Raw genomic sequence first — 12562 nt, 5'->3', positions numbered from 1 at the left:
ATACGATAGTCTCTTTTCTCTTCGTCGACCGCGATTCTATGATTTTGGAGTTGCTTTGACTTCATCGCCTTCTTCGTCTTATTCGTTGTCATTTTTTTCAGCCATTTTGGATGGCTCTTCCGCCTATAGATGTGAAGAAGCTTAAATCACGATGTACTATTTATAATAAGACAACATATAATTGAAATTAGAAGATAATTTGTGTCGGTTGCATCAGTGAATATTAAGGATACAAAGGCGATTATATATATTAACACTGTGTAGCCATTTAGGTAAAATAGATAGATGGTAAATTATTAAATTTTTGTTGATTATATAATCCAATTTCCCGAGATATATGTTTCGCCGTGAAAATATACGGGTTAAAAACCTCCGAGTCATTTAAAAAAGCTCTGAAATCTGGAACTTCAGTTATAATGAAATAAAAACTTAGATATAAAACTAAAATAAATGAGAAATTTAGCATAACACACAGTCATTGGTGTGACTATCGGAGCCAAAAAAACTGGAAGACTTTTCCTCACATTTTAATGTTCAACAACAAACAGCAGCAATACACTACGGTACGGTCCAAGCTTCACCGAAAACAAGTCTTTTCGACTTTTCTAGTCCATCATTTTTAAACTCCCACATGCACACACTCGAAAACAATAGCTCCCATTGGTAAACATCACTTAATCATGGAATCACGGAAAAATTAATTAAGCTACAGAAAAAATTAATTAAGTTGCGAAAAATTTAAAATTTGCGGAATGACGGAATATATATTAGATTGATTAAAATATTTTATATGGTATTTACTTTATTATAAAACAACCTAAATTAAAATTCAGCATAAATCATTTATCTTCAGAGAAAATCAAATAAATTTATCTTTTATTTTAGTCTTTTACTTTTCTGGTTTGATTCACTTTTTAGTTTCTTTGGTATATAATGTCAAAATAAGATCTAGACTTTTTTTTTGCTTAATCCAGAGTTTTCTTTTGATACCATGTTTTGAATGTTTTTTTATCGGTTGAGCAATTGTTACAGGATGATTAGGTGTAGTATTTCTCATGTTAAAAAAACTAAACTCATTTACGTATGATTTTTTTCTCTTGGACTGCTTCAGCATACTTTTATTCGTTTCAGTTCCATTTTCTGAATTAGAGATCTTATTTCCAAATAAATTCCAGTTTCAACAGCCTTAAACCCTAATAAATTCCAGTTGTTGCTTAACTTGCAAGTTTCACCAAATGGACTTATGAAGAGGCAATTGTCTCCCTCACAGTCTCTTATGTGTTAGAGACCATAGCTGATACCATTTGTATTAACTATTAGGATTTAGGAGATACCAAACTCGCAGTTTTCCTTAATGGACTCCTTTCGGTATAAATCCATATGCCATTTGGGTATATATATTTGCATATTTCCCCACAATATTTTTTTTGTCTGGTTATTATGCTATTACAAACTATGAGAAACATTACATAGACGATACTATAGCCGACAATTTTACCTGCTTTATGAGGATTCACGTCTGACTGCATCACCCTGAGTCAGATCCATTCCAGACGGTACTCCTTGCGTCATGCTGAAGATCTCTTGTAAGCATTTACTCAATATATATATTCTTAAAGAATTTAGCTTAGGTTACTTAGATTTCAAGTTAGTCTTAGATCTAGGTTTAAACTGAAAGTAACGACAAAATCAATTTAACGAATTCCCAGCCTCTAACTGGTACGTCTCGTGGGAGAACTCCTGCTCCTAAAATCCACTAGATCAAAGAGACACTACCAACACCAATTGGTGCACTAGATAGTTTTTTTACAAATAATCAACTGCTCCAAGCTAGAGGATACAACAAAGTCCTTAGATACTAGACTTAAGCCTAAGCAAGATATCTTGTATTGTTGTCTCCTTCCTCTTTGCTTATTGACTGATTAAACTGATCCTTCTTGCCGTAAATGTTCTCTTTGTTTCCTTATTGCTGCTTAACCTAATCAACACACTAATCATACATTATATATATTGTGTGTGTGACGAGGTACAAGAGCTGGAGTGGGCCTGCGCAAGACTTGGCCCATCTGATAGGTGTTGCGGCTGGGCCATATGAATCTGCTGAAGCCCAAAACTCAACAAATCTCCACCGTTTTGGATGAAGCCCAAGACCCAGCCCATGACTTGTTTGTCGGCAACCCTAGCTGTCTCTTTGTCCGAAAATGGGAAAACCATTTTGTCTTCCTCACTCTCTATCTAGCGTCTCTCTCTCTCCCGTAGTTTCCTCTCGAGCCCTTGCCTACGTGAGTACTTGAAGCTCCATCGAGCTCCACCGCGAGAGATCTGATTAGCTTCACCAAGACGGTGTCGCTCCTCCTTCTTGTACAACCTCAGGTACATCTAATCTCTCTTATACTCTGAGAGACTAGGGTCATCTGCATGGAAGAGAAGATGTTAAACTTAGCGCTTCGCTAATCTCCTTTACTCTTTGTAGCATGTCTTCTACGGTGAACGTTTCACCTACTCCAGTATGCTTGTAGCTCCTCTGTGAGCTTTATCATCACGCCCCACCACTTCCGTGAGCCCAAGTAAGAACCTTTCCTAGACCACTGCCTTTTTAATCTTCATTGACCTGACTCCTTTTGATGTTGTAGGAGCCGATTCAACTCTGTCACGAGTCAACTGGTTTCGTACTTGTACACCGAGACCTTCCCTTGATATGACAGCTGATTATAGTTGTGCACGCTATCACATACTTCATTGATCTTTGGTAAGCTGTAAGAAATACCCTTTTGCCTCATAACGTTCTCAAGATCGTTACTCACATATATCTCTTCTCGCTTGTTGTAGGTTTTACTGTTGTTGTGGTGTCTGATGTTGATATGATTGCTCGGACATTTGATGTTACTCAACCATGTCTCTAGTCTCCGCTTGCATCAAACCCATGACTGTTTGATGTTAGCATATCCTCCACCTGAACCGAGATCTCTTCTCGATTATGTTTCTGCTCCAGGTAACTCCTTCTTTCCTTCTTCACGGTTCTTCATGTTGTCCTTTGATTCTCTTTTACATACCCACTAACTGAGTTTGCTGGTTGTGGAATGCGAGGATGGAATCATGACATTGGAGTCACCTGACACTTTTTATGTCCGATCAGTGAACGTTCAAAAGCTCGCAGCAAAGCTGGAACTTCTGACCAGGTACTGTTTTAGTTAGAAAATCCGCAGGGTTCAGATTAGTGTGAATCTTGTTTAGGAGAATATCCCCTGCTTCCCCTAGGTCTCGAATGAAATTGAATTTAGTGGCTATATGCTTAGTCTTCTCGTGATTGGCTGGATTTCTTGCTAGGGCTAGAACACTTTGAGAATCACAATAGAGTCTGATACCTTGTTGCTTGAACCCTAACTCTGCGCATATTTCGTTTAACCACATTGCTTCTTTAACTGCCTCATTCATAGCCATGTACTCGGCTTCTGTAGTAGATAGTGCCACAACTGATTGTTGGCATGATTTCCATGAAACTGTATTGCTTCCGAACTTGAATGCATAATCTGTAACTGAGAGTCGTCTGTCCATGTCTTTAGCGTAGTCTGAATCTGAAAAGCCTTGTACTAGTAAAGTCGAATGCTTCTTGAATGTTAGACTGGAATCCATAGCTCTCTTTAGGTACCTTAGGACCCACTGGACTGCTTTCCAGTGTTCCCTTCCTGGTTTGCTCATGAAGCGACAGACGTAGCCTACTGCAAAACCTAGGTCAGGTCTAGAGCCCACCATAGCATACATTAGGCTTCCTACGGCGCTAGCATAGGGAACTCTTCCCATGTGGGGTGCCTCCTCCTTTCACTCATCATCTGTTGGACTTCTCAGCTTGAAGTGAGATGCAGTGGGAGTGATCACGGCCTTGGCATCCTGCATTTCAAAGGTCTTTAGTACTTTCTCAATATATCCTCTGAGATAGGATCAATGTTCCTTTTTCTCGATCTCGTATGATGTCCATGCCTAAGATTCTGGAGGCTTTTCCCATATCTTTCATCTCAAATTTCCCACTCAGCTTTTCCTTTAGATCCTTAATGACCTTCTTGTTTCCTGAGGCGATCAACATGTCATCAACATATAGGAGTAGATAGATGGCTTTGTCGGTTTGAACATCCCTCATGTAGACACACAGGTCCTTACTGCAGCGCTCAAACAACTGATCCTTCATGTAACTGTTGAACTGGTGGTTCCATTTCCTTGGATATTTCTTCAAACCATACAGAGACTTCCTTAACAGGCACACTTTGTTCTCTGTCCCTGGTTTTATAAACCCCTCAGACTGTTCCATTAGGATTCTTTCTTCTAAACTTCCATGTAAGAATGCAGTTTTAACAGCCATCTGCTCTAGTTCTAAGTCTAGGTTTACCACAGTACTGAGCATAAGTCTGATAGAGACATGCTTCACAACTGGAGAAAAGATCTCGTTGTAGTCGACCCCTTCTCTCTGAGAATACCCTTTAGCAACTAGCCTGCCCTTATGACGTTCATCTTCGACGCCTGGGATGCCAGGCTTGAGCTTAAAGAGCCATCTGCATCCAACTAGCTTTGCCTTGGCTGGTCTATCAATGAGATCTCAGGTCCTATTCTTTCTGTGAGATTCCATCTCTTCCTCAGCAGCTTGTCTCCACAACTTTCTTTTGCGACTTCTCATCGCTTAAGCATAAGATCTAGGCTCTTCAACCTCCAGATCACTGATAACAGTGAGCGTGTAAGCTACAAAGTTACCGTCCTCATATCGAGATGGTGGCCTTACATTCTGCCTCCTTTCTCTGTCTCATGCCAAGATATAGCTGTCTGGTTCTCCATCTTCACTCTTTTCATTAAGTTCATCGCGATCAAGTTCATCGTCGCTGCTGGAAATTGAGCTATTAGAGCTGTCTGATGACTCATCTCCACCTTGATCAGGTGTACCTTCGACTTCAGGGTGAGGGGAAGGTGCCCTGATCAAGTCATCACTGAAAGAGACTTTCTTCTTTGCTCTACTTTCATGATTCACTTGTTTATCTTTAGTAGCTTTTGGACTAACACTCGCCTTTGAAACTGTGTGTTTGTACAGCTCATCTTCGTTGAATATCACATTTCTGCTCGTTCTGCATCTCCCCTCTTGTGGCATCCAAACTCGATAACCCTTAGTGCCCATAGGATATCCCACGAAAACTCCCTTAAGAGCTCTAGGACCTGTCTTTTCCTCTGTTACATGGACATAAGCAGAACACCCAACCGTCCTAAGATGTCCCAAATCAGGTTTAAAACCTGACCAAAATTCTTTAGGTAGTTTGAAATCCAGAGTAGAATTTGGTGACCTGTTAATTAAATAGATTGCAGTAGATGCAGCCTCTGCCCATAAGCTTTGGTCCAAGCCAGATTCGGCTAACATACATCTCACTTTGTCCATAATAGTCATGTTCATCCTCTCTGACACCCCATTCTTTTGTGGGGTGTAAGTGCAAGTTTTATGTCTTTTAATTCCAGACTGCTTGTAGTACTCATCAAACTGCCTATTACAGAACTCCAACCCATTATCAGTCCTCAAGCATTTGATCTTTTTCTCGGTTTTCTTCTCAACTTCTACTTTCCATTCTATGAACTTAGAGAATACCTCATATTTAGTCTTCAAGAAATACATCCAAACTTTCTTCGAAAAATCATCAATGAAAGTAACAAAATACTTATGTCCAGCAAGACTATACGGTGTAGAAGGAGAACCCCATAGATCAGAATGAACATATTCCAGAATCCCATTAGTCACATGTTTAGCTTTAGGAAAGCTTTGCTTATGTGACTTTCCAATAATGCAGTGTTCACAGAAATCCAGTGTCTTAATATCCTTGTCAATGATATATCCCTTTTTGACAAGTTCAGACATATTATTAAGACTCATATGACCAAGGCGTGAATGCCAAACATTAGTCATATTCTTTTCAGCTTTAGAGATATTAACCTCTCCACGCAATACTGTTCCTTGTAGATAATATAATCCCTGAAAGTATTTTCCTGAGAGAACCCTTTGATCATCCTTGTAGAAGTTAACCATAAGATCCTTGCCTATATAGTGGCAACCTGCTGTTTCCAACATACCACAAGAGATTAAATTTCTGCTCAGTCCAGGCATATATCGTACGCCTGTGAGGATCACACTTGAGCCATCGAGATTTAAAATCTCAATCTTCCCGATTCCTTGGATGTTGTTGTGTGTGTTATTGGCCATTAACACTTTCCCCCCTTTGAACTCTTCCAGGTCGAATAAGAAACTCTTGTCGGGTGTAATATGAAATGAGCAGCCAGAATCCATTACCCATTCATCCTTGGTGTCTTGGATACTGACTGTTAGAATCATTTGCTCCTCTGCTATGTTAGTTGAGTCTTGCGGTTTGTATGGATTCTTATCAGGGCACTCACGCTTCCAATAGCCCTCTTTCCCGCAAATAAAACACCCCTTGTTGCTCTTATTGTTTTTAGGCCGAGATTTGGACCTTCCATGTCAGCTCTTAGATCTTCCTTCGTAGCATTTTCCACCGCCTTTCCCTGATCTCTGGTCTGACCTTCCTCTATCAACCATCAGACCTTCTCCACCTGACCTGGTGTATTTACCACTTTCGATCAACTCCCTTTCTTTGGACCTAGCAGCCCATGTCACCTCATTTAGGCTTAGAGTATCGTTCCCATACTTAAGAGTCTCATTGAGTTGATCATATTTGTCTGGTAATGAGCTTAGCAGTAAAATGGCTTGAACTTCCTCAGAAACCTCAACTTGCACATTGTTTAAATCTGCAACTAGCTTTAGGAAATCATCCACATTCTCATCAATGGATTTTGAATCAGCCATCTTGAAAGTGTAGAACCTGAGCTGTAGATAAATCCGGTTGGGTAGAGAAGTCTCTGTGTACAGATTGTTTAGTGTACTCCACATTGCAGCAGCAGTCTCACAATTTTGTATTTCCCTTAAGACTTTATTCCCAACATTCAGCACAATCAGGTCCTTGGCTTTCTCTGATTTTTCAAACTTTGTCGGGTCAATTGCAGGTGTTGATGCAACAATTCCAGCTAGCCCCTTTCCCGTGTCTTTCTTGGCAGACTCGGGCTCATCCTTGGGGTCTGAAACATCCTTTAAAAGCTTTTCGTCAGTGAGAATAGCTTTCAACCCAAGTACTCCAAAGTGAGCAAGCATCCTCACTTTCCATAGAGCAAAATCACCATCACCATCGAACCGGTCTATCTCCACGCGTTCCTTTGATGTCACCATCGAACATGTACATAGATATACCTCTTCTCTCCCTCTCCTAAGTAACCTTAGTAACCCGGAAGCTCTGATACCACTTGTTGAAGAATCTAGCTTAGGTTACTTAGGTTTCAAGTTAGTCTTAGATCTAGGTTTAAACTGAAAGTAACGACACAATCAATTTAACGAGTTCCCAGCCTCTAACTGGTACGTCTCGTGGGAGAACTCCTGGTACGTCTCGTGGGAGAACTCCTGCTCCCAAAATCCACTAGATCAAAGAGACACTAGCAACACAAATTGGTGCACTAGATAGTTTGTTTACAAAGAATCAACTGCTCCAATTAGCTAGAGGATACAACAAAGTCTTTAGATACTAGACTTAAGCCTAAGCTAGATATCTTGTATTGTTGTCTCCTTCCTCTTTGGTTATTGACTGATTGAATTGATCCTTCTTGCCGTAAACGTTCTCTGTGTTTCCTTATTGCTGCTTAACCTAATCAACACACTAATCATACATTATATATATTGTGTGTGACGAGGTACAAGAGCTGGAGTGGGCCTGCGCAAGACTTGGCCCATCTGATGGTGTTGCGGCTGGGCCATATGAATCTGCTGAAGCCCAAAACTCAACATATATATATATATATATATATATATATATATATATATATATATGTGAGTGTGTATTAAAAAGAGTAAGATCAACATGATAAGGATTTATTCGAATCTCTTTTAATTATCACTAGGTCAAATTATCTCTTGTAATTAACACAAGCCTAACCAAAACCATCATTGACCCGGCTTCTATTTTTATCGTCCAAGAAGAAATTTCTTTGGCTCTTTATGATCACAATGCTTCTACTGTTCAACACAAGACACGTCATTTCATGATTGTAATCTATAGTACGAACTCAATCGTAACTTGTGGTCTGAGTTTTATACTTTTTTTTTTAATTTTTGTTTCTTCATGATCTTTTGTACTGCGTTTCTAGGCTGCTACGATTTAGAGGTACTCTTGGGTATCCTCTAACCCCTATCCAATATTGTAAGTTTTGTTAATATCAAATGTCTAGTTCACCCATTTCAAAAACAAACACATCATTTGCGACGGGAAAACGGTATCGCAAATTAGTGACGCCTTAACAAATTTTCAGGTAAGTCACTGAATCTGTATTGAACTAATTAATTACACATACTTGGACTCGAACCTTCTAGGAAAATCGAATTAGGGCAAGAAAATTGCTAACTGCGTCAATCCATCCGAGTCGAAAAATAAGTTTGATGTATATTTGCTAAACATCTATGAAACTTAGCTATAAATTTTAAAGTCTTTTAAATTCTTCATAAAAACATGACCGAAAATCCGTTGCGGCTCCGTTGTAACTGTTAGGATGTTAATTACCTTCAAGTATATAGAGAACTAAGGTATCATTGATGATTTCAAGAAATTTTAGTAACTAGGTAGTAACACGTGCGCGCAATAAAATATCTATATCAATGTTGAAATTATATATTATGATTATCTATAACATAAGGTATACCTTAAGCGATCGTTAGGTAGAATAAATGTATGATTAATTTAATTATGGTGTTATCAAGGATTAAGCCAAAGACTTTTTATATTGGGTATACCAATATTTAAATAGTGCTATTGATCCTAAAGTATTTTTTTCTGAACACCAGTTAAAATTTTAAATAAATCAAAGTATTTAAACAGAAGTAAAAAAAAGTAAAACAGTTACCGGTTTCAGAATTATCACCGAAAAAGAGAAAAAATGCTGTCAATTTGATATATTATGGTTGCAAGTTTGAGAAGAAGTTTTAGAAAAGATTTTTTTTATAAATCAAAAGGTAAAATATGTTAAATATGCTATTCTATAAGGAATCTACATTGAGTTTTAATTGTTAGGATGTTAATTACCTTCAAGTATATAGAGAAATAAGGTATCATTGATGATTTCAAGAAATATTAGTAATGACCAATGAAAGTCATCTTACCATAATTGATATTGGCTAGTTTGCCTAATGACGTAAGGATACAATTCAATGGTCCTCGATCGACGTGTGATTAACGGCTTGTACCATGATTCCAAAATGCAAGTCATCATCGCATTTAATCTTAGACTGTAGATAGTGGGGGTATGTGTAGGCAGGGTTCCATTATTCGGAGAATTTTAGATATTCCATGTCTAAACTTTTATGGTTAACATAATTTATTACCGCGTTTGGTCTAGAAGATTACTGATTCATAATTTTTCTGATTATAAAATAAAAATACATTATCTGGATGAACTATTCGAAACCGGCCTATTTCCAAAAACATAAGTTGCAGTATCCATAGAAAATGTTAAGTCTTTGAGACTGAGTATTTTTGACTTCGAGGCGGTGGACGATTCGTTCCATTTAACAGTAAGATTTTAGTGTCTAGCTGGTTAGGCCCTATTGAGAGCTACATCCAGGGCCGGCTAGGTTGGATGGAGTGCGACACCCCGCTCAATCACATGTACTAATAATAACTGTCATTCTAGTTTTTTTTGTTACACAAAAAATGTCATTTTACAATTTCAATGTAAACTATATTTACTTTCAGCTGAAAATTAATTGCAAACTGCATTAGTTTTATAAATAATTTTATTTATTTCAAATACTATTGGTTAGAAAGATGTAATTAATAACATCTTACGTATATTTCCGATACTTTTTTAGTCTGTGTAAAAAGTGTCAAAATGACACTTATTCAGAAAGGGACGGAGTATCATTTTAACAAAACAAAAAGGACATCTATGCATTTCGAAAATCCATACAAAATAAGAGGATTAAGGAAAAAAAAAACAAAAAGAAAGATTGAAAAAGATCCATTAAATCCTTTTATATGTATATATTTCTTTTGGTTTCCATAACAAAATCTACCAACAAAAAATTACACATAAAGGTCTATATTTTTATTCAGCAAAAGCAAAAAAATAAAAACGTAAAGGATCCAAGACTATTTTCTCTAAGGTCCATGCTGTTATCAGCGAGTCCTAGGTTAGAGTATGCCCACTCAATTTAGTGGGTATCTAGATTGTTTTTCAAAAAAAAATTGGAGAAGGATGAAGATCTGTTCCCATGTCTCTAACGTTTACATGAAACCTATGAAAACATCTCCCTCCATTTGCCATCAAATATATGATTGAATTATTTAATTTACATATAGAAAGATAATTAACCAAGTTGTCTTGGCCTAGTGGTAAAGGGCTCACAGCTGTGAGTACCGCCATGGGTTCGATTCCCCTTAGCCACCCGGGGCGCCGCCTTAAGTGGTAAGAAAACGTGGATTCTGCGGGCCTCGTAATGATTAGTCCTTGAGCGTAAAAACCCTTTGCGATCACACTGCAGTTAAAAAAAAAAATCGATGCATGTGTTGCTCTTACATGTGAAGAAAACTCACACTTACAAGACTTTTCAAAGCATAAATTTAGTGAGATATGCATGAACGGTGATTTAATGTTATATAACATTCCAAAGCTAGTGATGATATGACGCGATGACTTTTTGTTTCATTTCATTGACTTAAATCACCGATTCCCTCTATAAATTAGGCGCAAAATGCTATGGTTTTAAGCATCTAAACATACAGAACTCGAAATTATAAGATCATCTTTAATTGTTATTTCATGAAGATGTCTAGTGATCAATCGAGGTTCTTAGCCTCACTACCATTGTTATTGCTTCTTCTTAGCTTCTTAATGGCTTCCTTCTTCCACACGGCAGGTTTAGCTACCTTCTTTAACCTATCGATCGATAATATCATTATAAATCTTATTTCTATTAATAATGATTATTAATTTGATATACATATATGTAGCTGCGCAAATCGGAGTGTGCTACGGGAGAATAGGAAACAACCTGCCACGTCCGGCTGATGCGGTGGCGCTTTACCGGAACCGTAACATCCGTCGCATGCGGCTTTACGATCCTAACCAAGAGGTTCTCTCCGCTCTACGGGGCTCTAACATCGACCTTCTGCTCGATGTTCCCAACCCTGATCTCCAGCGTATCGCCTCCAGTCAAGCGGAAGCTGACACGTGGGTCCGCAACAACGTCCGCAACTTCAACGGTGTAAGGTTCCGTTACATCTCGGTCGGGAACGAGGTCCAACCCTCGGACCCAACCTCGAGGTTTGTCCTCCCCGCCATGCAGAACATCGATAGAGCGGTTTCAGGCCTCGGGATCAAGGTCTCCACAGCTATAGACACCAGAGGCATTAGCGGGTTTCCTCCTTCGAGTGGTACGTTCACACCTGAATTTAGAAACTTTATCGCGCCAGTGATAGCTTTCTTGGTGAGCAAGCAATCTCCTCTACTCGTGAATGTGTACCCTTACTTCAGCTACATCAACAACATGAGAGACATCCGTTTGGACTATGCTCTGTTCACTTCACCGTCCACTGTAGTCAATGATGGGTCAAACGCATACCGAAACCTCTTCCACGCACTCGTAGACACTGTTTATGCGGCATTGGAGAAAACAGGAGGAGGATCGGTGGAGATTGTGGTCTCAGAGAGTGGTTGGCCGACAGCTGGAGGAACCGCGACAAATGTGGATAATGCAAGGACTTATGTGAACAATTTGATACAAACTGTGAAGAGTGGATCTCCTAGAAGACAAGGGAGACCTATCGAGACTTATATATTCGGTATGTTCGATGAGAATCAGAAGAGTCCTGAGTTTGAAAAGTTCTTTGGAATGTTTCTTCCCAATCAACAGCCCAAGTATGGCGTCAATTTCAACTAATATCCTCGAAGACACTTCATTAGAGTGTTATGAACTGAATTGAATTCGAGGGCTTGTATTGATAAGGATTCCAAAAAGTGGGAAACATGTAACAATAATAAGAAATAATATTGTGACAAGAAAAATAATAAAATGATCATACATACATACATACAAGTATGTTTTGCATCTATTTTCAACATATATCTAGAAAACCACTTGTGTAGGAAACTCACATTTTCGAAGCATAGATAAAGAGAGATATATTGGTAAGTAATACCAATACCTCGCTTGATCTTATACTTGAGTTCTCTATGCAAGTGGCTTTCTAATTATGTATATATATATATTTATACGAAGTAAAACATATATAATAGGTGATGTGATACAATGAAATTAGATTCATTCGCTAACTTGAATATCTCCCTCTTGCTCAAATGATGTGTCATATTGTACGACTTTTTTACATTTAAAGTCACATTTCCATTTTTTTATTACACCTAGAGTCATTTTGGACTTGCAACACGCTTTCTGGTGTGTGAATGACTTCTATGCCCCTAACTAAAGAGAATC

At 38.4% G+C, this 12562-nt stretch overlaps 2 protein-coding genes across 2 annotated transcripts; one reads left to right on the top strand and one right to left on the bottom strand.

Moving 5' to 3' along the window:
* Window positions 1-3132: 3132 nt before the first annotated feature.
* Window positions 3133-3801, bottom strand: LOC125588448 (secreted RxLR effector protein 161-like). Its single transcript, XM_048759788.1, has one exon. It carries the CDS (start codon window positions 3799-3801, stop codon window positions 3133-3135), a length of 669 nt encoding a protein of 222 aa, XP_048615745.1.
* A 6926-nt stretch (window positions 3802-10727) lies between these two features.
* LOC106410962 (probable glucan endo-1,3-beta-glucosidase BG3) lies at window positions 10728-12182 on the top strand. Its single transcript, XM_013851601.3, has 2 exons — window positions 10728-10987; window positions 11082-12182. Exons 1-2 carry the CDS (start codon window positions 10891-10893, stop codon window positions 12008-12010), a joined length of 1026 nt encoding a protein of 341 aa, XP_013707055.2. The 5' UTR covers window positions 10728-10890; the 3' UTR covers window positions 12011-12182.
* The last annotated feature ends 380 nt before the right edge of the window (window positions 12183-12562 follow it).

Source organism: Brassica napus, chromosome C6 (genome assembly GCF_020379485.1).
Source record: "Brassica napus cultivar Da-Ae chromosome C6, Da-Ae, whole genome shotgun sequence".
Lineage (NCBI taxonomy): Eukaryota > Viridiplantae > Streptophyta > Magnoliopsida > Brassicales > Brassicaceae > Brassica > Brassica napus.
Note: the sequence above shows the minus strand (reverse complement) of the source record. Positions and strands in the feature narration are given on the sequence as shown.